Source organism: Urocampus carinirostris, chromosome 15 (genome assembly GCF_059441175.1).
Source record: "Urocampus carinirostris isolate Australia breed hairy pipefish chromosome 15, RoL_Ucar_1.0, whole genome shotgun sequence".
NCBI lineage: Eukaryota > Metazoa > Chordata > Actinopteri > Syngnathiformes > Syngnathidae > Urocampus > Urocampus carinirostris.
This window is the reverse complement of record NC_142363.1, coordinates 26,056,331-26,084,181: the sequence shown is the minus strand read 5'-3', so window position 1 is coordinate 26,084,181 and position 27,851 is coordinate 26,056,331. Positions and strand designations below refer to the sequence as shown.

General features: G+C 39.3%; 2 protein-coding genes and 1 long non-coding RNA gene across 14 annotated transcripts in view; 1 reads left to right on the top strand and 2 right to left on the bottom strand.

The window, feature by feature from the left end:
* The first annotated feature begins 1,107 nt into the window (after nt 1-1,107).
* alms1 (ALMS1 centrosome and basal body associated protein) lies at nt 1,108-27,315 on the top strand. 6 transcript variants are annotated; one of them, XM_088354667.1, is made up of 21 exons: nt 1,108-1,126; nt 4,452-4,560; nt 4,641-4,761; nt 4,879-5,291; nt 6,153-6,319; nt 6,665-6,827; nt 8,294-8,908; nt 9,073-9,188; nt 11,643-11,911; nt 13,470-13,882; nt 14,826-14,969; nt 16,157-16,297; nt 17,845-18,077; nt 19,681-19,959; nt 20,526-20,601; nt 21,910-22,065; nt 22,126-22,370; nt 24,361-24,454; nt 25,468-25,522; nt 25,612-25,711; nt 26,547-27,315. In XM_088354667.1, exons 2-21 carry the CDS (start codon nt 4,470-4,472, stop codon nt 26,601-26,603), a joined length of 3,948 nt encoding a protein of 1,315 aa, XP_088210793.1. In that variant the 5' UTR covers nt 1,108-1,126; nt 4,452-4,469; the 3' UTR covers nt 26,604-27,315. The 6 variants fall into 6 exon arrangements, with proteins under 6 accessions (XP_088210793.1, XP_088210795.1, XP_088210791.1 ...); XM_088354669.1 differs by lacking the exon at nt 1,108-1,126 and adding an exon at nt 1,141-1,392 and having other exon boundaries at nt 22,129-22,370; XM_088354665.1 differs by lacking the exon at nt 1,108-1,126 and adding an exon at nt 1,142-1,392.
* On the bottom strand, nt 8,276-10,919 carry LOC148351989 (uncharacterized). The gene is made up of 3 exons (XR_015852893.1): nt 10,550-10,919; nt 10,381-10,454; nt 8,276-9,475 (listed from the first exon to the last, which is right to left on the bottom strand). It is a non-coding gene; the product is annotated as an uncharacterized LOC148351989 (long non-coding RNA).
* dctn1b (dynactin 1b) overlaps nt 26,706-27,851 on the bottom strand; it is a 55,945-nt gene continuing 54,799 nt past the window's right edge. For all 7 annotated transcript variants that reach the window (XM_088354676.1, XM_088354672.1, XM_088354673.1 and 4 more), the window contains one exon: nt 26,706-27,477. In XM_088354676.1, the coding sequence (XP_088210802.1) occupies nt 27,337-27,477 (141 nt within the window). In that variant the 3' untranslated portion in view covers nt 26,706-27,336. The remainder of the gene's footprint in view (nt 27,478-27,851) is intronic.

Below are 27,851 nucleotides of genomic sequence, written 5' to 3'. Positions count from 1 at the left end.
ATAGAAGTGTGTTTTAAGCTTAGATTTAAACATTTCCACTGAGGTTGCAGACTGTTTGCATCCGATAATGGCTTTTAACTACTTGCATAACTTGTATGCGATAAAGGCCTTACTGACATACTGTAAGGTTATTATCGCATATCTCTTTGAAATCCAATCTTTTCTCTTCAGTGTTTCTTACAAATCCATCAGATTCCGGTAAAAGCCATTATCGCATGAAAAAATCTGTAGAGAGTAAGACCGGTATCGCCCGCAATTAAAAAAAAATTACAATTTATTCACTAATCAGAGACCGTTTTGACAAAATAATTATGTGAAATTAATTTTTTTTTAAATAATAAAAATATTAAGTCACGCAATTTAAAAACAATATATTTTTTCACTAATTAGCGTTCATTTCGACAAACTCATTATGTTGAATCAATACTAATTAATTGGGGATTAGAAAAAAACAAGACTCATTAAGCGCAACTATTGTTTTTAGCCTTTTTGCTCGTAAACCAAATACTGTCAATAATGCCATTTTCACATGAAGTTAACGTCATGGTTTGCTTAAATTGTGAAATTACAAATGTTTATAACGGGTTTTACTTATTTATTTTTTGCTTAAAAAAAACGGTAATATGCTCCTTGAAATGTATTTGTATATTGTATATTTTCAAAATAAAACAATGAGATCATTTGAACATAAGAATATATTGTATTATTACAGTTTTGTTTTTTCATTTCCAGGTTATTTTCCCAAATTTGGCAGTTCGATATTTGGAAATCGGTGTAGGAAATTTACATTTTTACCTAAAAAAAGGAACATGTGTTGCCCTGAAGAGGGATGGGCACCACCTGGCTGTACTTGCCCAAGACGCACCACAGGAAATGGTGCCCCTTCTTTTTTTTTTTTTAATAAAAAACAGTAATATAATTTTGTTACTGAATATTGTACATCAACATAATTGAAGACACCATAAGGAACCTTAATAATCAAAGAAAATTTGTTTATGTTTTGCGTTATTTCCTTTGTATTTTGAACACATTTCCGTTTTTTTCCCGTCGATATACGCATGCGCTGTAGGGCTTGTTCTTTGTCAAACAGGGAAAATAGTACTCTACCGCCACCTTTTGCTTTGGAGTAAGTGTTGTATATCATGCTCAAACTTAAATAGCATTTCGGGGGAATTAAATACTCACTTTGTGTCATTTCGAAGACAAATTAATAAAAAGTGGTAGTTTTATATTTGTTTGTATTGCAGCCTGGATATGTACCCCTACTTGCAGAAACACCCTTAGCAACGTCGCTTGGATACAAACAGGCGGAGTTGGGAAGCGCGCGCGTTGTGGCGGAAATACAAAAATAAAACAAGAAGCTGTCTTCGCGTGAAACGCTAATGTTCTAAGGTACTTTTATAACCTTAAAATAATTGTTAAAAGTATTTTAACGGATACTTTGTCTTTTCTGCTCCGCTTGGGTTTGTAAAACCTAGTTGCACATCTCGCAGCTAGCTTATCACGTGAAGCTAACTAGCTCTGTTGTTAGCTTATTTCATGAGTTAACTCGGGCGACATCTTTCGAAGTCTTTTAAATCAAATTTAGTGACATACTATTGTCATTTAAGGTGTTGTTGTCACTGTTGTGTCGCTATTTAGTTAGTCGTTAGCAACCTGTTGCATCTCTTCTGGCTTCTTTACTCCTCCTTTCAAAAAGTGCTCGGTGTCTTTCATGTTCCATTTTTGGTGTTCAGCCTGTTTACAATACTTAAACATAAAACATTGGTGGCACATTTTAGGTTTTAGATCAGGGGATGGTGTAATGATAGTCTGTGGTTTGCAATAATATGTGGTCTGTGCAGCCCTTTGTGACTCTTTGTGATTAAGAGCTATAAAAGTAAACATCTCATCTCATCAGCCGTACCGCTTATCCTCATTAGGGTCGCGGGGGGGCTGGAGCCCATCCCAGCCATCTCCGGGCAGTGGGCAGTAAGTAAACATGACTTGACTTATTTGTTTTTATTTAAGCAAAAAAATATTATTTATCCATTTGGGCACCAGTGCTGTGGAATGCTCTTCCCCCTGAGATTCGATCTGCAACCTCAGTGGAAAGGTTTAAATCTTAACTTAAAACATGCTTCTATTCTATAGCATATGAATAACCTATATTTTATGTTGACAATATCTGTGTATTATTTGTTATTTGAACATCCATTGCAGCCTGGTCATCCTGGAAAGGGGATTACCTCATGTGCGGTCCCTTCTCATGGTTTCTTCACTTTCCTCATGTTGAGGTTTTTGAGTTTTTCCTTGCCCTTATGTAGGTTTTAGATCAGGGGATGGTGTCATAATAGTCTGCAGTTTGCAATAATCTGTGGTCTGTGCAGCCCTTTGAGATTCTTTGGGATTAAGGGCTGTACAATTAAACATGACTTGACTTGACTTGGATCCACATAGTGGTATCCTGGTTGAAAAATCAAGTGGGACTCAGCCAATGTTTCATTTTTTTACACAAGCATCATTTTACATCAGATATGTCCAATGTCCGGCCAGTGGGACAGTTGCAGCCCACGAGCAATTTTTTTACTGGCCCCAGGTCTCTGTCATAACATTAATATGTGGCCTGAAAGTAATGTTGACCGCAGTATAAATTAAATGTCAGCCCTCACTTATTTTCAGGTTACCAAATCTGTCCCACTTTTTATTTAAAGAGTTTGGACAACCATATTTTATACTTATTCATATAATATGAATGGCAAATTAAGTAAAAGTCAAGTCAAAGTCAGCTTTATTGACAATTCTGCAGCAAAAACAGAGAATTTAAATTGCGTTTCTCTCTCAGCCCTCGGTTTCTAGAAAACAAAAAAAACTATGCTAGGACACACTACACTGAGACACATGTAGACAGTATGACAGATAGACAGTAAACACATTAGTCATAAAGTGGATAGTGGTACCTTGTAAACAAAAGGTTCTGAGTTGTAAAGCAAATGCACATGATTGTGCAATGAGCACTGTTGGCTTATTTTGGTCTTAAAGTGTTAAAGTGATGTGGTTTCCTGGAGGCAGTTGGTGTGTGTCCATTTGTTGAAAAAAATTAAAAAGAAAAAATGTCAAGACTCAGGCTTTAGGTGGAGCGGACAATAGGGAGAAAGTGGCTGTGTGGAAGGATGGCAGAGCAATGAGTCAGTTTAGCATCCTGACAACCTGGTGGATAAAGCTGTCCCCCAGTCTGCTGGTCCTGGCTCGCAGCCCCCTCAGTCTCCTGATGAGATGGGAGAGAGGCACCGATGATCTTTTCCGCAGCTCTCACCGTGCGCTGGAGGGTCTTCTTACAGGAACTCAGGCAGGCAGTGATGCTGAATAAAGGCCCATAAAGCAGTAAAGCCCTGCAGGGAAATGCTTCGCACACACATAGGTGCTTCAAGATGATTCATTTTCTCGACTATGTCATCATATGGACAGAAAATAACATGCTTAATAAATGCAACAAAATGTTGAGGTGTAAATTATGCTCTGAATACTTAAATATACATTACCCTGCGAATCTCTTCTTGGCTCTTGGGATCACGAGTAGACTAGCAGTCTACAGAGCGAGCTGCCAACGAGATCAAAGACAGCAGAGAAGCTAATGTTGTGATTCATTTCATCTGCAGAAACTAATAACCTCATCATCCAGTCCAGCGTGAATGTGGATCTTTGGTGGGACAGTATGCAGCCTTCGCTCTGAAAATGCTAGTCTACTCGTGATCCCAAGAGCCAAGAAGAGATTCGCAGGGTAATGTGGAGTACCTGCTAAAGTGGCAGGGATGGCCCCCAAAGTATTTGTTTGTCTATTTTTGTGTTGATGCAGAAAAATTTGAAATATGGAGGTATAATAAAGTGTTTAATCGTTTTTATTTAAAAACAATATATTTTCCAAGGTTTTTGGACACTTTTTTTTCGCAGAGAATTTCAGCTGCTTTTGAAAAAAATGATTTCACAGGGTACAGACAAAGGCAGGGGTGCATAGATATGAGACAGTTTGTATAGAGTTAAGGTGTTATAATACCAAATACTAAAAGCATCCAGAAAAGAAAATGTGAATTTTAGGTGTCATCACATTTTATTTTATTTCATGATTGGAATCTGTAAACATTGCAGTGCATTTCATTCTAAGGTGAGATCTGCCATAACAAAAAAGAAGCTCCTTGAATCGAATGCTGGGAAGTAGAGCAATAAGGGACCCGAAAACACAAAAAGTGAAGGGGAGTACATCGGGTTTCTCAGCTGCTTACTTCTAAAATATACACAAAAGTAATTTCCTGACTAAGTCACGTGGTACATCTGACCACGTACGTCATCAACACGTGCATCGACTCGCCGTTCATGAGCCACTCATCTAAATCACTCGGCACACGCTTGAGGGACTCGACCTAAGAAGCACATCACTAAATTATTTTATAACGTTTTGTCTCTTTGTTCCTCAGCTATTGGACGATGAGGACATGAATGTCTCTTTTGGTGCAGCAGCAAGCCTTGTTGACGGCAATCACAAGAATGGCAAGCTGAAGACCAATCTTCCACATTCACAGCTCCGTAAGAATGTTTTTATAACGGCAAAAATACATTTTTCATTTAATATGGTATTACCTTTTCTTTTTTTTGGTATGGCTTAGATTTCCAGGACAGTGCGTTGTCTCCGGCACTTGCCCTGTTGCCTACAAATCCAACTGAAGGCGCCAATGTGGCAGAATATTCACTCCTCCAAAAGAGCAATGTAGAATTTCTGCCTTTAAGGTGAAGAAAATGCCACATTTTTTCACTTTTCCTTCTGAAACACAGCTAATCGACCCTTAGGTTTTGATTATCAATAATTCTTAGCCGATATTTCTGCTTTCGTTTTTGATTTTCTAGTGCAAGTCCAGACTTTTCTGTGGTGCATGCATCAGATGAGGGTTCCTTATCTCAGCACCCTCTGGCCCAAGAGACCTTACCCTGTGAGCTCGAGACTTCTTTGTCACGGCTGGGCGTCGCCGAGACTGCCGATGTCAGTCACATCAGCTCCGGGTCTCGCGATACCCGGCCTGACGCCGCCAGCGAGCTCCTGTACCAACAACTGCTCTCCCAGAGCAACAACACCAGTTGGGAGATTTCCGAAAAAGAGATGAGCAATGCAGGATCTGCTCGAGAAAGCTCTATACTGTCTAACTTGGGTTTACTGCCACAATCCCAGTCCACGTCAGAGGTTCTCAAACCCCCGTTTAAGTCTGCTGTCAAGACAGGAAGACTTTCTGTCATCCTGTCAAGCGAAGAGACTTCAGAACAAGGTTTTTATGAGTCCCATTTTTATTTGCTTGAATTTTTACTTCGTTTTGTCAATTTGTTTATTTATTCCATAGCTTCTATTTTTTCCTGTGTTCTGGATATATATTCTGTTTTTTGAAAATAGTCATAGTTTTGTGTTAAATTATAATCGCAAACGATCTGTTTTTCCGAGCTAAACACATTTCTGTCAAGATAATTAACGAATAGTATTTTTTTGTAAAAATTCTCAGATTTATTGTTGTGATTGTAGACAAATGTTTCGATCATTTCAAGTATTTTTTTTTTTATTAAACTAAAAAACAAATCAAATATGATAAAACATGGTACAAAATATATCTAAAATTGAATGAGTAAAAAACAAATCCAGCATTACTTCTCTTATTTTACCGAACAGAAAACGTGTTTAAAAATAAAGTAAAACGTGAAAAAATAACTCAAAATAAATACAAAATAAAAACTTGATTTCACCAGAAAGATTACATAAATAGATAAGTAAATTATTAAAAAATAACACAATGAATATAAAAAGATAATTGAGTATTTTTTTCAATATTTTACCAGACAACAAGATTTGAAAACTGCATATTCATTAAACACATTAAAGAATTTGGCCATTAAAGATTTAAATGACACACAGAACTTTTGATTGTTTTGTATTACTTTATCATTTTGTATTTACTTTTACAAAAGAGGAATATATTTATAATTTTTAATTTTTGGTCGGAGGGTGATTACAAGTACAGTGAACCTTGTATATTTTTAGTTGAGCATTTGCCTGTTGGCGAATTCATTTTCTGTTGAACCTATCTGCTCATTGAAAAACGCTCAATTCAGTTACCTTTCCCTTTTAAAAAAATTCTTAGAACATGGTGGCAACCCAATCAGTGATGTGTCCCAAGATTCAGACGAATCGTTGGATTCGAAGTCGGGAGCAGCCTCTTCTTTTGTCACTTTAGAGGTTGACGATGATACCTCACATTGGGCCTTGCAGTCCAAACAGACGCAACTCGACATCGAAGGCAGGATCCCGGTAAGTGCTAACTGATTGTGGCGCTCCCAAACTGAACATTGTTGGGTTTTAAATCAGATTTGTAAGCCAATGATCATGTGAAAACAAATTCAAGAGAAGGTCTCTCAAACAAAAGCTTTCAAGATTGGCCAGGCAGTAGAGTGGGAGGGGGGAAACAGTAGTTGTTAGCGTAGTTGGACTCTTATTTTTGATCCTTTGTTTGTTTTCACTAAAGCATGTCAGCCAGACACAAGGTCTTAAATGACATCAAGACAGATCAAAGCCCTCCCGTGTAACAAGTGTTTGACGTCCGTTTCCTCTTTAAGGGCTATACAAATAAAATGACTTGACTTGACTCTTTCCTAGTTGTACCTTCAAAACCTCGGCATCAACCAATCGCCCGACGACATCTTGAATCCGTTTGCGCCCAGGGGACCAATCAGGGAGCCGGAATACTCACCCACCGATCTCAGCACTATTAAGGATTCTGCGGGAGGTACGCCGGTGAGGAGCGTCATCTCATCTGATGGTAAAGAAACCTGTTTCTTGTTCTTGTCAAATATCCCACAATTGCCCATTTTTTAATCTAAAAGTTTAGTAGACCTGCTGGTTGCGGCGTCCCTACCTTACGATGTTTTCACGAAGTGGATACAAGGTTTTTCTTTTTTATGAAAATGTTCCCCAACGTACAAAATCAACAACTACATTCTTTCGTGTGCCCAAAAACAAACCAAATTTTTGCTTATGACTGTGCGAGTTACGTGCCTCATACATCTCTAAGATGCCTTTCTGCTATCTGTTGATGTAATATAGGATGCTGGTCTGTAATTGGTTGAAGACAAGCATCATGAAGCTGCTGGCATGCTATTGGCTGAACTCCCTCCCACATTGCTTTACATTCTCTTTGTTCTGTTCATAATCCTGTGTGATCCGTAAAGACTGAGTTAATGCAATACTGTACTTTTTTGTACAGCGTTACCTCTTTTTAGAATGTACTTCAATACTGCAGTTTATGTACTGTATTTTTTTAGCTATGGGTCACAAGATTTTCAGTGATGCTAAAGGGAAAAGCAAAAACATGATGACCAAGGAAACAAAGCTTATGGTGAAATAAAAATAAGTCACACTCATCGTTACCCTCGCTAAGTAATATGGTCGTAACCAATCAATGAATGGCAAAATGATTAAAAAGGAGGTTAAGCAACAAAGTCTTATAAGGGCATGACAATCTTCACAAATGGAAGTTTTAAAATCTGTTTCAGTTTTGGGCAACCCTGTCCTCCCCCTCTGCATCCACCCACCAATTCACTGTAACAGCTTAAGTCCCGTCCCACTAGAGGAAAATAAAATAGCATTTTTCCTTTGTTTCTTTATATATAAAATGTTATTTAATATACAAGTAGTATTTACTCTATACTATTTTTCCGATTTACAAATTAAAAGGGTATTTCATAGGATGCCAGTTCCTCATATTGTGCACTGTTGTTCGTTGCTTTGACTATCATCATTGTTGCTATTCGCCAATCATGTTCCTCTTCTTTGATATCACACCACTTAGGGCTGATATGATTTTTTCTAACCATGAAGATTTAAGGGGAATGGGGAATAGAATTTTCTTAACTGAATGCTTCTTTCTCTCTCTCTGGTCTCAGCAAATTCAAAATCCATTAGTGATTTTCCTCCCTACTTTGAGTGTTTATTAAATTTTGAACTTAAAACATCATATTTTAAATACACATTTTTACCTGGAGTATAAAGGGTTTGCAGCGCATTAGCTAATTATTCTAGGTTTTCGTCCCCCGCCATATGACAATTTTGCCGTGAGATACCCACAACAGAACGGATTCATGTTGTATCCATGGGGGTCTACTGTACTTTTTATACATCTTGAGTTTTAATCACGCAAATTCACCCTCTCAACTGCCAGGTAGTGAATTACTAAACGTATTTTAAACTTGGAAGAATATCGCAATTAATTTTTTCGTTTAATTTCAGCTGGCAGTCCTCACAAAGTTGAACTTTCAGACTCCAGTACATCAGTATCTTTCAACCAGAACAGTTTGCTGGGAACTGAACCTCTTCTTGAAGAGACTGTGACATCATTATCTATAAACGCCAGCAAGCTGGCCCCGCCTCCTCCCACTGGCCAAAATCTCCCAGCGAGTGAGAGTTCCCATCCCCGTGCTCACACCTCTCTGTTGGTGGTCCGCTCGCCATCTGTTCAGGAGAAACCGAGAGAAGTTGCTGCCCGCCCGAGAAGCGTTAATTTGTCACCAAAGCGAAACGATCCACCTCCTGCAGTTAGGACACAAGACACAGTTGCACCCCGGCGGGCGGAGCCCGAAGGTTGCAGCGCCGCTCCTCAGTTGCCGCCAGTACCCGGACCTCCGCCGAGTCCAGACGTTCAGGAGCCTGCACCGCTTGTCGAACAACAGCCCGATGCGCCGGACGAAGCGCCCCTCGGGCGGATCCCGGAAGATCCCGAGGACCAATCGGTGATGAGCGACGACAGTGGTCAGAGTTCGCTGACTGTCAGGGTGGCCAAACTACTGCAAGGAGAGACCACAGTTGGCCGTCTGTCGGACCAGGTCGCAAAAATGGAACACAGAAGTGAGCTCCTTCATTTGCTTCCCAAATTCACAACAGATTCCTTTTTGTAAACTTTCTCGTCTTGTGGAAACTAGTACATTTCCTCTTTTTTTTTCTTCAAAATACGGCTTTTTTTTCAATCAGGCAGACTTTCAAAAATATGACAAAAATCATTTACTTTACAGAGCAGTTTATGCTGGACATGTCACAAGGCCGTTTCGACACACTGGAGCTAGCCCAAGAGGATCGGCGGCGCGTCGAAGAGATCAAGGCAGCGATGCTTTCTAACAACTTTGTGACGGTGAGGATACAAGTCAAGTCCCATTTACTCGTATAGCCCTTAATCATAGAGAGTCTCAAAGGGCTGCACGGGCCACTATTACAACATTCCATCATCTCCTGAAAGTAAGAAACCTTGAGATGATGTAATCTCCATTCCTGGATGACCAGGCTGCAATGGATGTTGCATGTGCACCAATAGACAAAAGATCATTAACATCAACAACATATTTAATATGGAGGCATGTCGTGTCGCCGTGGTTACCAGCTGCTGCAATTTGCTCGTCGGACTTGGAGGCACACAAGTTTCTGAAAACGCAATATGGGCAGGAAATAAATGCTTGTAAATCTAGTAGCATGACCAATTTGTCTTCAGTAATGTATAACAAAGGTGTTCAATTTAATGAAATGATTTTTTTCAAGCATTTTTAATTAACATTTTGGTTTTAAGTTAATATAATTGTATTGTTTAATCAGGATTTGCTGTCATCTCTTCGGAAAAGTATTTTTTTACCATCAACCCGTTGTGCCCACTTAGAATAATTAAGTAGCCTGCAGACTCGTTCTAAAAATAGCTCGCCAGTGATGGTTCATTGTCATTTTCTAGAAAATTTGATTGAAAACTTGCTTGGTGGTTTAGTCACTGACCCTATTTCTTCTTATTGCAACTAGCAAAAACATAATAACTCAGTGAAAACATAGTAATAAGTTAATTTAGAAACACATATCAAACTTGTAGCCCTTTGTACTAATCAATAACAACAAAGTAGCTCTAAGCTTCAAAAAGGGTTGGTGACCCCTAACCTTACATGTATATGGGTTCACTTCAGTCATAATTAAGCCGAAACTACCAGAAACAAATGTTATTATCCTCAAATTATTTAGTTATCAATTTGATAGAGGTTTACGAAATCTTTTCTTTGAAAATAGTTTTGAATTTAAATTTTTAGCTATTTTGGGGGGGCAAAATGAAGAATTTTTATTTGTCCCCCAAATAATCCCAACATAATAACACTCACAAGGATCTGTAAATTGTTTAAAAAACAATTACAACATTAAGCTAATTAGCAAGTCAAGTCAAGTTATTTGTATAGGCCTTAATCACAAAGAGTCTCAAAAGGCTGCACAGACCACAGATTATTGCAAACCACAGACTATTTTGACACCATCCCCGGATCTAAAACCTACATGAGGGCAAGGAAAAACTCAAAAACCTCATCGTGAGGAAAATGAAGAAATCTTGAGAAGGGACCACACATGAGGTAATCCCCCTTCCAGGATGACCAGGCTGCAACAGATGTTGCAATAACAAATAATACACAGATATTGTCAACATAAAATATAGGTTATTCATACGCTATAGAATATAAGTGTGTTTTAAGCCTAGATTCAAAGAGTTCCACTGAGGTTGCAGATCAAATCTCAGGGGAAAGAGCATTCCACAGCACTGGGGCCCGAATGGAGAACGCTCTTGAACCTGCGGATCTCTTCTTGGCTCTTGGGATCACTAGTAGACCAGCATTTTCAGAGCGAAGGCTCTGGACCAGAACATAGGGCGAAATTAAATCTGAAATATATGAGAGAGCAAGTCCATGCATGACTTTGTATGCTACCAACAGAACCTTAAAATCACATCTTAAGCTCACATGGAGCCAATACAGGTTAGCTAAAATTAGGGTAATGTGATCAAACTTTCTTGTCTTAGTTAAAAGCCTCGCTGCAGCATTTTGTACCAGCTGCATTGTTATTCGTTTCAATCATTGCTTCTCAAATAGGGGTAGTTGCGTCGGTGGTTCGCGCCCCGGCCGAGTCATTCCTAAGACTTAAAAAGTGGTCGGCGGCGCCCTCTGTTGGCTGCGGCTGCATCGGCTCGTTACAACGGGTCAGGTGCAATCGACATTTCGTTCTGTGTACATTGTTACACAGAATGACAATACAAGGAAATTATTATTATTATTATTATTATCACAGATTTTTTTTTTTTTTACTGTCCTGTATAAAATTGCAATTGCACCTCCACTGCATTAGATAGCAGTATCACTCTCATTAGCAGAGTGTTTGCTCGGTGGTGAAAGAGTTGTTTGCGCTGAGCATTTGTGCTTTGCACATAGGACAGAGTATGAAGTGTAGACAGTAAGTATAGTCGACCCTCAAGTTACACCATGAGAGGTTTTCTTCTTTCTAGGGGGGCCATAACAGAAAATAATCGAGAAGCACTGGCCTAAATTACCGTGTCATCAGGTGTCAAGTTTTTAAACTCGCCTTATGGCATTTACAAATGTTTAATTCAGTAACCTAAATGACACTAAGTGTAACTTCTCTGTCACCTTAATATGCAAGTTTAGGTTGGTGCTGTCATCTGCGACGTTGCAGGTAAAGCTTGAGAGTGTCGTGATGACAAAGTTTGCAGTGTGCCCAAACGCATCATTCCTTCTGTCTCCATGACATCATCGCCTTGTGGCCCCTTCCCTTTTAGAGCGAGAGCAGCACAGACACCGAGAGCACAGCAGTATCTAGCGCCACAGCGGCATCTAGGGCCACAGCGGCATCTAGCGCGGCAGCATCTTCATTTTCTAAACTGGCATCTGCGAGGCCGCCGCAAGATGACAACCCGGAGGCTCACTCGCAGGAGGTCGCTGGTGCGGATGTCAGAGCGCACACTTCCATTACTATCGCCGCCCGTAAGCGCCCCTCCCCTGGGCCATCCTCCCCTGGGCCCTCCTCACAGGCCAAGCTGGACAAAGGGTACGTCCACTTTGATGTATTTCTGACTAAGAAGTTTTCTGATATCTATGATAAGTCACTTTAGCTCAGGGGTCAGCAACCCAAAATTTTACAAGCGCCATAACGGACCCAATAACAAATATGCCCTGGATCCCCCCCAAAATATTAAAAGCCTTATACACCCCTATTTCTAAATTAAAATGGAAATTGGATTCATACATCAAAGTAGTTCATTTAATATTTAATCAAAATGTTTTTAAAGTACAGACGCTGCCCTACTTATGAACGAGAGGTTCCGGACGTTCGTTCATAAGTTGAATTTGTTCGTAAGTTGCTTCAGTGTTATCTTTTGTATGGAATGTATGTTACGGTTTATATAAGTATGTTTAAAGCTTCTATAAGTAATCTGTATTGTTTTGTACTAAAAAATAAACATTTCATAAAATAATGTGCTCTATAAAAATAAGTAAAGTTGAGTTTAGCTCACTTTTGGAAGATGCGCTTCAAGAGGTCCTCTGTGGTAAAAAGTGGCCGAAAAAAAAACGTTCCGACCATTCCCTCAACCGAATTAAGCTTTCTTATTCCATTTTTGTTTCAAAAGAAACGGCTTGCTTCTTCTTTTCACTTTACACCAACCATATTGAATGGGTGCACAAGGGATTAAACAATAAAAACGCCAAAGTTCTTAGCGCGTTAGTAATACAGTACACGTTGTTATGTTTACACACGATCCCGGAAGTAGAAGCCAGATTTGTTCTGTGTGGATGCTGGGTGACCTCTCACAGCGCCACACGCCGGTAGCGGCGGAAAGAAGCACTACAGTAATGTCCTCTACTAGTAAAAAAGTGCACACAATACAAAATCTAACCTGCAGCAATGTCCGGATATTTTTCGACATCCCGAAAGAAAATTTTCGTATCTACCGTTTTACTTAAATCGAATGTTCGTAGGTAGAGGAGCGTCTGTATTGGTGAATATTAAGAATTGTTGGGATCCAGCATGCAATTGTCCTCCAGAGGATGCCAACAGGCATACAAACTACAGGTGCCTGTTCTTCATTTCCCGCATCCGATTCTAACCAGAAACCTAGTATTAAAGGACTGTGCCGACAGCTGTCAGAACTTTCCCTTTCCTTTATGTTCCTAATCTCCTGCCCGAGTATACCTGTCATTTAACTATTGACTTCCTTAACTTTGCCAGCTGAGTTTTTTGGGGACTTTTCCTTTACTTGTTTTCTCCCCCTCTTGTGAGGACTGCATTTTGTTATTTCTCTTTAACGCCAAATAAAGTCTTGTCAGTCAGTTTGCCTCACCAAAACATAACAATCTTTGTGTCATGTTTGTCCTACAGAAAACCATCACATAAAAATATGTACACATTTTCTTCCCCCATACTTTTCAATTTCAAAACATTTTGTGTAAAACATGCAGTGCTAGAGCCCTAGGGTGCTGATCCCTGCTTGAACTCATTTATTCAGAGACTTCTTCAATGGAAGATTCATCTTTGTTTTTTAATTTGTCAATACATCACTCGTACAACTACAGTTAACGAACATTCTTTTGCAATCTAAAATGTGTAGGAAGTCTCCCGTGGCCAGGAAGTCTGTGTCGGAATGCTCAAACGTGACTGAAGCGTCGACTTCTCGACTGGGGAAGCACAATGCCGAAGACTCCACCGTCCCCTTCAACCACGTATCGCGGGCCCACCTTACCATCTCGCCGAGACCACCTCGGCTGGCACCTCTTGCTGTCTGCTCTTCCTCCTCCTCTTCAGATGAGCCACCTGCTGAGAAGTTCGTTCCCCTGAGGCGCTCCTCGCCTGCCGTCAGCAGCACGGATGAAGGTGTGGGCCCGGCCAGCACCCCGCCCAGGTGGGAGGGACGAAGACACCAGACAGCTGCTCTACCCCATTCCCCTCATCATTTTGATTATCGTCGTCGTCTGCATTCTGTCCCAGCCATGGCCATGAGGAGTTACACACCTGAAACACCAGGTAGGGAAAAATATGAAATGAATTATGTAAACAATATGTCAAGTGTATTAGAATTATTTTTGGAAATGTCTAACTGAAAAGAGGACTGGTTTTACACACACCAAACAATAACTCAATACAGTAGTATCTTTTCTTACAAGCTTACTTGGTTACAGGATTGTGGTTTGAGCTCAAATTGCCCGTGTAAAAAGTGAATTTCCTAAATGAAATAATTAAAACGATTCGGTCGGCTCCCGTCCACTCAAAAGCGTACCCTAGTTTCCGGACACATCTTGCTTATCATTAAAACACATTCAAATAAGAATTAAACAAAAAATACAGTAATAAGATAAATAAGATATGAACAAAATAAAATACAAGTCTATTATGCTGCATAGGAAGGGGATGGGTTTCAAGGCGGAGTCACAGAGATTACTTGCCTGTCAACTTGATATCATTTAAACTTAGTTGAAACCCAGTACATATTTTAAATCCGTCAATGTCTTTAATTGTTTTATTTTATTTCATTTTTTGAGCGCACCTTGATCCAAGCCCTGCCAACTGAGAGAGTAAGAACAAAGGGGTTCAGAAGATGCATCCTTTAGGTAGCATGACAAAGGCTCAGGAAACAAACTCGTCCATGATATAAATTGGCCTAACGGCATTGGAGATCTCAAGTCTAGGGGTGCTGGCCAATCTGCGTAAATCTTTGCTATCCAAAACGTTCCTCCGTGTTGCAGGAAAGCATCTGTTGTTCGGTTTCTAAATTTCTGTTTCCCGCAAAGGAGTGACCCAGCGATAACTGAAGTGCGAAGTAGCGAGGTGTCTCTGTATTTCATTACATGAGATCTATAATTACCAAGCACACAAGTCAGATATAAATCATATGCTTAGTTTTCTATTTTTTAAAAGTTTTCTATGCAACATGATTTTGCTAAGAATTTTCGTGATGTGTTTGGCCCAGTGAGAGACGAGTGTTCCCCACGTGCGTCGGCGCCGCCCTTGCTGCGTCCTTACAAGCCTCACGGCTCCAAAGAGCTCTTCTACGTGCCGCACATGCAAGCCGACGCATGCTCCTCGTCCACCACTATGGAGAGCTCGCACACGGGTAGGTTGAAATTTCTTTTATCTCACGAGAATGAATCCAGTATATTTTCCAACCGGTTTTGAAAATATTTTTTAAATTTATACAATATTTATTTACACTGAGAATAAAATTGCAAATACAAAAGTGTATTTTACTTTTAAAGTTTTCATTCAATTCAGATTCAATTTATTATTTTTGCTGCACATGAAAATTGGAATTTGTAAGTAAGTACAAATGAATGCATGTTTTTAAAATATTGGGAACAGTTGAGGTACAGCCTCACCTGTATTCATGGAAATACAAAATTAAAAAAAAATCAAATGGTTATTATTCAGTGTTCGAGTTTTTACTCATTTAACGTCACTATTTTGTGATTTTTTTCATAACCGCTAAATTTACACATTATATTCGGAACATGCGACCCTACTGAGGATAAGCGGTGCAGCTGATGAGATTCTGAACATTATTGATACAATAAGTATATAACATATTACTATGCTGAGCATCTGCCGATGCAGTGAGGCACGCAATCCTCTTGCCTCATGGCAGAAGGCAATGGTGAGAACAAGAATTCTGATATAGTGCACATCTCAGCCCCAAACAATAGAATTAGTGGTAGTATTAATTTACCAGCAATTCAAGACGTCTAGTTGTTTTTTTTCTCGCTGCATGGACTTTTTTTACATAATGGATAATTACTTGTCTAATGATAATTCTATTCAAAAGGAGCAGCGCATAGATTTCATCTATAAGTTAAAATATGACAATAAAACATGTGTTCCTATGCTGTGGTTTATATATACATATCTTATAAGATGTTGGTTAATTTATTTGTAAATCTGATTGTGCCTCACCAGACATGAATCTTCACCCCACGTCACTTTCCATGTTTTATTAAATAAACATTCGTAATTTCTTGGTTTATTATTCAGTTATTGTTTTTGCTTATCTAGCTTTCCTTTTTCTTCATGTGAGCTTTGTACTTACAGAAGTTTTAAAAATGAATGTCCACTCCACCCACAAGACATTCTCCCGTAAATTTGTGTTAAGCAGCTGCCGCTTTGTAACGTGCACCGCTTTATAATTGATACACTTGGTGCAGGGGGTATGGCCACGCTAATCTACCACAGTATGTGTGACACATGAGATGATCTCTCCCCCCATTTCCTACCAAGCATCACCTTACCTGTGTTTGTCTTCTCCCTCAGGTCTGGATGACGCAGTGCCGCCGCTGTTCAGCGCAGACGTTCTTGGCAAGCAAGATCCGGGTCTGGACCGCGGCGTCGCCATCAAGCATGCCGAGGGCATCTACAGCAAAAGGCGCAGCGCCGCCTCACTTCACAATCCCGGTCAGCGCAAAAGGCCACACGATATGTTCAAGTGCTTCTGCTGCGATTGATAGTTCTCTTGTGACTGCAAGCGTGTTGTCAAATGTGACCAGTTGGCCATATTGGATGGGTCTACCGGATGCGGTTTGATGTTGTCAAGGGCAGTTTATTTTCTCACTGACAAGCATTGTAATGCGTTATTTATAGCATTCGGTAGCTCAAATGTCGTTGCAACCCAGTGCGTTACTCCAATACATTTTAAAATCAGAACACATATTAAAATGGTTTGTCTTTCGCTCGCAAAGTAGCATACAATCCTCAGTCCCCCAGCAACACAACGCTGCATACAAATACTCAGTAAGGTGGCATGTTTATATCTGACTAGAAAATTCGACTGAACAGAGTTACAGTAGCACCAACTCAAGCACAGAGTACAAAAACACGTAATTTATCCCTTTCCCAATTGATATTCTGGAATTGTTTTCCTACGGTACGTACTAACATCCAAGCTGTATTTACAACTATAAAATAAATACTTAAAATGGTGGGCAGCGTGCTGGGAGGGGGGTTATGTTATACAAGCACAATAAAATCAATGGGGTAATTTACACGACATTAACCATAAATGGAAAAGGAAACATTCGAGTGGTTTGAAGTCAAATGACAAAATGGATGTGGAGTGTCTTGGCTGTGTTAGTTTGCAAGCTCTCCAGATTGCACAAGCTAAGAAATATAGTGAAATAAGTGTTCACACGTTTACTTCTGTTTTCCTAATTATTTAACTATTTTAAAGCAGATTTAAGGGGTCGTTTCATTGCGAGTTTATACAGTAATTTGTGACCAAATATTTACTTTACTTTCAGAGTAACGCACTACGTTTTGGTGTCGGTAATCTGGGGCGTAACTATATAACTTGAAATTAAGTAACTAACTAATTCCTTTTTTTTTTCAGTAACGCCCATGACACTAGTAACGCTTATGGTAATTTTGTTGGATGTTCAAATGAAAGACGAATGTGTCAAGCGTTGCTCTTTGTGATTTTACAGTTTTTTTCTATATACCTTGTGAGTGGAGGCAAGAGCGAGAACCTCACTTGCAATGCGCCCTTCGGAGATAATGGGCGCATGCCATAAATCCCGGGCGAAAATAATATAATCCCAGCCAAAATGAGCTCCAAAGAAAGCAGAGCTGAAAAGAATGCACCTTGAGCTGAGGGCAGATATAGCCCCCAAGATAACGCAGCACACTAAAACACCTTGCTGATGATAGTGCAGCGTTTGCCAGTCCCATAGATCGCCTTATTTGAACCCTAACCCCTACACAACACGCTTTTCTCTACTGCACATGGGTCTTGTTTGGACATCATTGAACATGTGTTGTCGTAACTTAGCCTGGAACGTTAAATGACCACTTTGATCTCTATATTTCGAATGTCAATCACAAAAATAATGAGGTAAAGTTATTACACCCATCCAATATGGCTGCATTACTCTGGTTTCCCAAATGTATATTACATTATCGCAACCAATGATATAACAATCCGGTGTTATATGCAATTGTAATGCTAGGTGGTGCTGTGGCGTCAGATGCTAGGGTTCCTCCCGGGACTCCGCATCAGACTTCTACGATGGAGCGCTTTAGAACAGGGGGCGGAGTCTCACGGGAAATGGACCAATCGCTACCCTCACCTGCCAGCAGGGAGGCGTGGATCATGGAGCAGCTGATGCGCCTGTCTGATCTCATCCTTGCCACCGGGGGCGCTGGCGCAAGACCGGCTAGGATGTACTCCGACGGACCTCAGGTGATACCCACAATTAAAAACCTTATTTTTCTGACATGAAGGCATATCTAAAAACCTCAAATTGGCTAGAAATTTGAATGCTAACCTCATATACCTCAGAATATGGTGGATAAGATTGGTAGTGCATACAGTAACTATAGGTATTCATTACCATAGGAGGGTTTATGTTATATTACTGTAGTTGTGCACTGATTGTGTAATAAGTGATGAGGCGATAAAGATTGTATGCAACGGTAATCAAACTCAAGTTGTGGCGGTGAGAGGGCTACCACTAGACCAACTGTAATACAGGTGACACGCGATAAGACCTTGTCTCATTATCACTCTATTTTTTTAAATCACGGTGCCAGATACACTGATTTTCTTAGTGTATTCTGATAGGTTAAACCACTAGTTTTCCGTGAGAGATCGTCAGGTGTGCCATGAGAAATTGTTCAATGTCACTTTTTAACATTTTATAAAACATTTATGAATCAGTATTGTGTCTTTGTCAAGTGTCTGTGCCGTAAAAACTGGGGGTATTATAAATTATATTTACACTGTTCAGTGTCATTTTATAACATTTTTGGTTAGTGGTGTACCTCCAAATTTTTCCAATGTAAAAAAACATGCCATGGCTCAAAAAAGGTTGAAAAACACTGCGTTAAACAGTCTCTTCACGCAAAAATGTTGGAGAATGGAGAAAACAAAGTACTATGAAACGAAAACATATGTGATACACTAGTGAAATAATGGCGAGAATGTTCAAATCATCCGTATGCGGAATTAGATTATCCATGCAAATAAGTGCCATTGAAAATAATAATAGTGTTATAATGAGATAAGCTTTAATGCCTTTTCATATGTCATCTGTGGTGGTCTTGTCGTAAAGTATCATCGCTCTCACCGCCATTACTCGGGTTTGATTCCTGTTGCCTGCAATGTTTTGCGATCTTGGTCAGCGACACTTATCAACTGATCAATCTTTGCATTAATAAATACCATGAGTGTTTGAAGAACCCAACGGTTATGCACGAATACACGTCGGTAGCTCTTACCAGGTTTGGAAAATCCTGGGAATTTTGGCATCGATCCGATCCAAGTAAAGTACAGTATTGGTCAGTACTGATCTGATCATTATTTTCATTTTCATTTTTGTTGAACTCCACAGTTCAGCAACACCTAGTGGTCAAATAATACACAGTGACAATTTAACAGTATGAAACACAAATATAAATTGATCAACTGTGTAACAATATCAACATGACAACCATAATACCTTCCAGTGCCGATAAAGTCTAAACACAATTGAACTAGTTATAATTTGTATTTATAACATTACAAATCACTGGTAGCATTATTATAGTGCTAGTTAAAATGACACGACCGTATCGATCACAGGACAATAGTATTGATGCGATTCATCGTTGTGCTCAGTATAATATTGATAATCTGATCGATCAGCCCACCCTCTGCTCTTACTGTAATCTCTATTTCATGCCTCTTATAGCCGGATGCGCTTTACATATGAAAAATATACAAAAAAAGACACATTTTTGGGTGGTGCGCCTTATAGTGTGTGATTCATTGACGGGATTGCAACTGACCCTTTTTCCCATGCAAGGAAGCGGCGCCGCGGCATTCGCACGAAGCCTGCACTCTTTGTCCCGCCGACAGAGATGAGTCTAGCACCACCACGTCCACATTAGACACAGACCGCCTCATCCGAGCCTTCGGGGCCCATCGCGTCCAAGGCGCCAAGACCCCCAAAAGCCCCAAGATCTCAAAAACGCCTGCCCGACTCCACAAACTCTATGAGGATGTAGCCAAGCAGAGAGAGAAGTGGGAGGGCCGGAACTTCAACAACACACAGTCTGAGACTAACTGCTCTGATGCGTCCAATGTATGTTTATGATTTTTTGTTTTACTGTAAGTGTATACGTTTATCAAAATTGGACTAATTTGGATGTTTATGGTTACTCTTTATACAAAATGCAAATAGTTTAAAAAAAAAAAAAAAACACCCAAAAAATAAAAATACTAACAATTTAGGTTTTGGACAATCTTTTTAGTGTTGTTATTTTGAAAGAAATGGAACTATTTTGAAATCAATAATCAAAAGCTTTGCGTTTGGCTTTATTCCTCCCAAATTTTTGTCATTGCTTTACGCTGCAAAAATTCACATTTTTTGTAACATTGAAAAAAAAATAGAAAAACATGAGCTATTTTCCTTATCATGGAAAAATTTGTTGAATACAACTGTGAAAAAGAATTCTACAAAGAAACGGGGCCAAAAAATACAAAATTATTCCAATTTAAAAATACACATTTTCTAAAGAATGAAATTGTTTTAAGATTCTCTTGGAGGGGGGTTGCAATAAATTTATTTTCTTGCTTTTTTCAAAATATCTTTTTAGTTTTGGGGGACGATTGGGGTGAATTTGTGATGTCTTTCCTTCAATTTTGCAGATGACGGTTGATTCGTCATCGATAGGCTCGTACGGCAGAACCACCAAGAAGTCTTTCAGCAGAGGCATCCAAATAGGTAAGGTCACAACAAAATTCTATACATTTTATTAGGCTTATTTCTTGCCCCATTTATCTATCTTTCTAACCAGGTCATAACCCTCGAGAGGGTTGACCGACAGCAAGACAAACACATACAAAAACAAAGAAAATTAAAAAGGGACAAAGTGGCAAAAAACACACACAAAAATCTTTGGGACCATGGCCAACCCAAATGCTCAAACACACAAACAAGTTAGGCACCTCAGCACTTTAAGTTGGTCATGCCTTCGTCCCTCCAGATGAAACGGGACACAAGAAAGCAGCCATGTCACTCGGGTCAGGGTGACACAACACACTCTTCTGTTCAACAGCAGGGCCCGACAGCTTTCACTGGTTTACCTCTGCCGCATCATATGGGTGCCCTGCCCATCCCTTCGATGGGCCCATTTAAACAGACATAAACCAGATGATTTTTTTTTTTGTTTGTTCACAACTCGCCTATTCCTGTTGATGTCAAAGTTCTTTTTTGTTTTTATTGTAAGATGTTTTATATGTTTTTGTCAAGTAAATCATTTAACGTATCTTGCACAAAAGCACTGATTAATTTATTTGGTTTTCTGCTGTGAAGAGGAATGATGAGTAAATCACTTATCCTGTTTTTCCAATCGGACGCCTGCAAAGAAAGTTACTGAGGTTATTCCTATTTTTGTCTATTATTGTGCAGTTGTTCTTTATTTTAGCTCCCTGTTTGTTTTTTTGACTATTGTTTTGCACTGTTTATTGTTTTTGTCTTTCCATTTTGTGTTACCTTTTCCGTTAACCTCTTGGACTGAATAAAAACTATGTCTTTGGGCAAGCACTTAGCCTCGAATTCCCCTGATATGGAGGTAGGTGCCTTGCATGGCTGACTCCGCTATCGATATGAGAGTATGTTTGTAAAAGGGTAAAGTTGTGAAGTGTATCATAAAGCGCTTTGGAGTTCCTCAGTGACTGGTAAAGAGCTATATAAATGCAGTCTATTTACTGTGGTTAATTATCTTGATTATGACACGCCATTTTCATCATTGGTACTAATGACCAAAAACTGTTCTTTGATTTCCAAAACCTTTAGTCGGATCTGCTTTTATATTCTAGGAGATTTAATAAAAATTGCCCCGGGGAGGTTCATTATAACAGGTTGGACTTTTTTTTTCTGAAGTCTTTTCTTCCTGTCCTCCCTGCAAGTTTGAAATCAATTGATGTCTTCTCTCCTTAATTTGAGTGTCTTTTTAAGTTTAAACTCAACATTTTTTTAATAAAATGCTTCAAAATGAATGACCGTCCTAAATAACATTTTTGCCGCCAGGTGACGTGGACATCGCATACAACGCAACCCGCCTCCACACCCGAGACGTGGGAACCATGTTCCCGCCTGAGGGAAAATCGCGGAGAACTTCGTGTAAAGGTCTCATGACCTCCCTCAAGTTCAAGAAACCGCGAATGCCGCCAAAGCCACCCAAAGGTAGCTGTGATGGACAAATAGAATATCTATTTCCATGAATATGATTCATCTCCATTCCAGCAGTGTGGTGGTTCATTCCGTGGGACGATTCGTCCAAGGAGAACCTTCCTGAGAGGGAGGAGGATTTCGAGGAACCGGACGAGGCGGTACCCGGTCCAAGCTCCCTTTGGTACGACGACAACTCCGCCACCAAATTGGCTCGAGAACCTCTCCGATCGCGACAGCAGCAACCTGACCATTTCTCGGATGAGGAGTTCCCCCGTCCTTTTTCGTCCAAAAGCAGCCTCCATCCCACTTCTCTGCAGGTTACACTTCTAATGATTTTTATCTAGTAGACCCCCAGGATACAGCATCCCTACCCTATGATGTTTTCTTTTTACGGGGTGGAATATGATGTTGAATTGACTCAATGAAGTGTCTTGGCGCTCATCTGTTTGTGAATACAATTTTTCACAAATGTCCTAGAAGAAGTGCTATCTCCAGTGTAAATTAGATAGCACCGTTTAGTGGTGAAAAATACTTTGTGTAGTGCCCCTCCTTACAGCATTTTCCTGACTATACGACCTTAACACATTATTTTGTGTGCCCAAACATTTAGAACATTTGAACTTTGCGCTATTCATGTGTATGACGAGTTGCATCCCCAAGAAACCTGTCTGCTATTAGACCACATTATGTAACGATGCTGGTCCCTGTCACGGCGTCATGAAATTAGATATTCTATTGAGCTAAATAAATAAATGAAATACTTTATGCGTATGGAGAGGTCTGATGTAAGATTATTAGTCCGGGCTCTGGCCGGGCTTCTCTCTCGCTGCCTTTTTTTTTTTTGGGGATAAATTATCCGCCTGTCATTGTCCTTTTTCTTTTTTTGTGGAGTATCTGTGCAATATATTCTGCCCCGCTCTTGCGCGGCGCAGCCGATGAGCTTGCCGCCTAGTTAGCCAAATTCACTCCTCATTCTGAGTCCTCTCAAATAAATATGACAATTTGGGTTCGTTTGGGCTCGGTCCATCAAATCAAGTTAATTGGTCGGATGTGGGTTTTTTTAAGGTCCAATCTTACCTCTAGTTTGATGCCACTGAACATTTTGAGTGGTTGGTCATAAAAATGGCTGATTTCTCACACTTTAATTTCACCTCCAAATAATGTACACTGACATGCATTGTGTCACAAAAACGAGCATCCCACTAGGGTTTAAAGTAGGGAGGCAGTTAAAGACAGGCAATCTTTTAAGAGCATGACAATCCTCATTCAAGTTTAAGTTTTTTAAAATCAGTTTTAATCTGCTGTCTCCTACCCCTAACTCCCAGCTCAAGTCACGTCACACATTTTTCCTTTTCATGCGTATTTATTTGCTAACTATATATATTACCTAAACGTATATGTAATACATATATACAATATACATAGAATTAGTACTTACTATATACTATTTTTTTTTGCTTATGTTTTTATCCAAACGAACACATTAACTTATTTACCATAGATGTCTATCACCATGGGTCTGGAACCCTTTTGACCCAAAAAGTCATAAAAGCAAAAATATTGAAAAAAAAATTTTAAGAGACATACTATATATTTTAAGACAAAGTTCAACAAAACTGCTAAACCTGCTCTCCGGACTAAAGCTAATTCTTCAGCGCATTTTATTTCACTGTCATTTGATGATTTGATCAAATCTATAAAATAATAATTATGCCACAGCCTGAGTGTCATATCAATACAAACATACCAGCTAAAATTTGGCTCCCGCCCTTAGTTACTTAAGAGTGCTGAGCCCTAAATAATTGTGTAATTGTTTCAAAACAAGGTGCTAGCAAAGTTCTTTGGTAAAAATGTCACAAAATATTGCAAATGATAAGGATGTCGTTGTATTTACCTTTACCTGCACACTGCAGTGAGCTAGAGAAGGGAGTGCCTTGTGCTCATGTGCAAAGATCTTCTCACCTCTACAGCTCACCTAATCAGATTGCTCTAAGTGGTTTGCTTTTTATTTATTTAGTTTGATCAGTGGGTTTTCATCAAGTATCTCAACAGTGAAAATAGATAGTTGAACGAGTTTCCGTTTTAAAGGTTTCTTAGCGGCCTACTGCCTAAACGGGGAATGTTGGTGTGACACCCTGACTGTAAACTAATTAGGAAAATAATGTGTCTCATATTTACTGGACTAAACATTGAATCTTGTTAGTGTTACCTCGGCTCCGCATGTACCTAAATTGGGATGACCTTGTTCAATACAGAGGAGCTTGCTGCTGACTTAATACCCGTTGTTGTTTTTGGCACCTTCTGCAGGATGCTCTGGCAAGCCGACGAGCCGACTTCATTTCTCATTCCCGGCAACGCGTCCGAATCATGCATGCACGAAAAATGAACGCACCCTCGTCAGGTAAAAAATATTGAACAGGTTTTTTGGTACATTTTTTTACTCATTCAATGCCAGACGTTTTTCTCAAATTGGAAGAGCCAATTTTTGCCATTTTTCAGAAAATGCTGTTTTGTAGCTATATAGGCAAAGGACATATCGATATAATGCTCAAACCCTCATATTTTAGTGCGAAAAAATATGTTTTTAGCTTTAACCATTGTTCGTAAACAACATTTGAACATTTAAGTTTCTTAAAAATCTGAGAAAAACAGCTTTTTGTGATACAATGTATTTCAAGCAGAATTTTTACTTCATTTGGTGCTTTCCATAAACAGAAGGGCAATTTACTGCAATATAAAATTTTATTGCAAGAACACTCAACTGATATATAATGTGTTAACTTTCTGTTACCATGGCGATTGCCTTCCTGCAGACTTGCACGAAACGTCAACTCTCTCTTACCAGACAACGAGAATGGGACTCTGTCATGCTTTTTGGAAAAGAGCAAGCTCTATTGAAGAGTTAACTGCCTATTACTATTTGTCCATATGTCATCAGTATCACCACACTGCTTCACTACACCTGGACGTCATATGGGGCCTCCTACACACATTCGCTGGAAAAAGGAAGCAACACTAGCAAGTTGGGGCTTTCTTGATGTGTGGACAAAGATCTGAACAAAGCCACTCCTGCCATCTAATAATGATTTATCATACTTAAATCATTCCCAGAGGCTTGATACTTACTCATGAGCTGTGCCAAACCCTTTATAATCTTATTTAATAATATAAACTAAACAAGCAAAACGTAAATATAGTTTTTGGCACTCAGGGACAATGCTTCTGAAAAAGTATTCACACGTTACGGCATTGAATGAGTTAAACAAGTTTTCATCTTTTGTCATGGAAGATTGTTCACAGGCCGGCACTGAATAAGACGTGTGTTTGTACAACAAATGTAACTTCCAATTATTATATGTCCCTTATTGTACAGTTTTTTTTTTGCTTGTAATTGCTAACAGCGCTTGGTTGCAGGTGGCATACCGAAGAAGGCGGTACCCCGGAAGGAAATGATGGAGCGAACCAAACAGTAAGAAACATCTTCAAACTGCCAACTTTTTGTGTTTTCTTTCCTTTTCCAAAATGCAACAGTTTTTTTGTTTGTTTTTTGTGGTTCAGGTTGTGTGAAAGACTTCCGGAGGTTTTGCGCAGGTTAGAGATGGAGCGAAGAGACGCGCAACTACGACTGAACAGACTTAACCTGCAGATCTACAACAAGGTATGAAAAACACGACTACATTTGGGATTCTGTTGAGATTCTTTAAAATATTTTGGTGCAGAAAATATGGCTTTAATGGGTCAACACCAAAAAAATATACTTAACATTTATAGGAATATATATATCCTCGTTACGATTTTAAAAGTATGTACTGTATATACTCATATGAGCCAAATTTAGAATTACAAACTACAATACTGAAATGGGGGTTTGGCTTATTATATGGGCATAAAACAAAATGAACACAAGGGGGCGTACGATAGGCATAACCACCTAATGGTCCACAGAATTGCAGTGTCCTCATGCTTTCATGTTTAGTGAATCAGTGCCATTTTGATGTTTTTTGGGGGACCACATCTCATTTTGTTGTGATCTAGTGCATTTTATTTCCTCTTTGCCCATGACAATGGGTCCCAAGAAAGTTATTGACAAATCAAAGAAGGAAATGATTGCCAAATATTAAAATGGTGCCATTGAAGCGCTGCTTCTAATTGTTTTATTTTAACGTTTGTTATCATCTAAACACTCAAGTTATTACAGTTTTCAGGTGAATCTTTTAGGTATGTATTTTGCGTAGTATATGGCTATTTTCTAGCATTTTTAGGAGGTTCACTTATATGCGAGTACATATGGCATCTTAATTTTTTGCCGTTTGAAAAAAAATGTTTTGGGCATTTATGCATTAAAAAAGACCAAAAAGTGCTGTTATTCTTAAAGAACTTGTCAATGTTTTTTTTTTTAAAGACCAAAGCCAAAAAAGGTCAATACAAATTTCTTAAAAAAAAATGTTTACAATTTGAACTTTCTTTTAGGCGGTTTATTTTTCCTCTCGCAGAGAATCACCAAACGTCGCCTGGAGAACAACCCTGTCCAACGTGCAAGCATTTGGTGATTTGTTTTAATCAATGTGGTTTTTTAAATAATTTAACGAGTAGAATAGAGAGTTGTTTTAATATTTTAAAACTTTTATAATAAAATAGTTAATGAGAAATGCTTCAGGTTGACAAGCCACATTTTATTTGCATACAGTGCACATAAGAGTGGTTAAAAAAGGGGGTCATCTTGCCATTGCCAAACAGGAAGGCTCAATTTGAGATTCGAGCTGTAACATTTCATACTTGTGAGGCGGATTTGCCAACAGTGCTTCCCTTCACTAAAATGAACAGAAATATTCTCTTGAACAGGGGTCACCAACCTTTTTGTCGCTAATTAGCACAATCGGCTATAATTTTGATGAGTTATTTTAAAAATGCTTATCCCGCTAATACTATGTAGTTGCAATTATCACAAGTGGCGTTAAAATAGGTTCAGTTGACGACTAGAACGTCTGTCTTGAGTTATTTTTAAAAGTATTTTGAAATAATTGATCATATACTTATATACATATCAAATCCTAGAAAATCATAATGACCCATTACTGGACACCATGTGGGTGACCCCTGTTCCAGACAAAGTGCCAAAATACATAAAGATCACCACTTTCTTAGACTCTTTTGCAACCTGCCTTGCATGCAAAGACACAAAAAAAAGGATATAAACGAATGTGCAAACGTTGCTCTGATGTAAAATAAATGTTAAAAGCCAATAAATAAAACCAAGTGGAAGCTGCGGGACAAGGAGGAGGCTCATTGGCGTAGGAGAAGGCTGTGGACGTGTCGCAGTTGATGTTGCGTGAGGAGGACGCGGTGGACTTGTTCATGTCCCCGAGGACACGGGACCATCACTCGGCCCACCAGCCCTGAAGAAGCCCCGAGACCCTCTTTGGCCTAAAAGACACATTCATCAAGTTCATCAGTGAGTTGTTCATTTGTATTTTCCTATAAAGAATGAATGATTATATCGATATCAGGCTGATACCATGTTTTGATATACATTTGCAGTATTTATTCATGTATAAAGCGCACTTGAAATTATCTCCAAAAACAGGAAACCACTTGAGTCTAAAAACTGTAGAGGCTTAGCCAGAGTCAAAAGTGCTTGCCTTGTGTATGTGGAGGTTTGCTGACGGACTGACAAGGAGTGACTGGAGTAATGAGTTTAAATAGGAGGGGAATCAAGATATGATGACCATATTAAAATATACTCTATCAGAGAAGAACCTCACCCAAAACTACTGTAAAATTTCAATCATGAAACGATA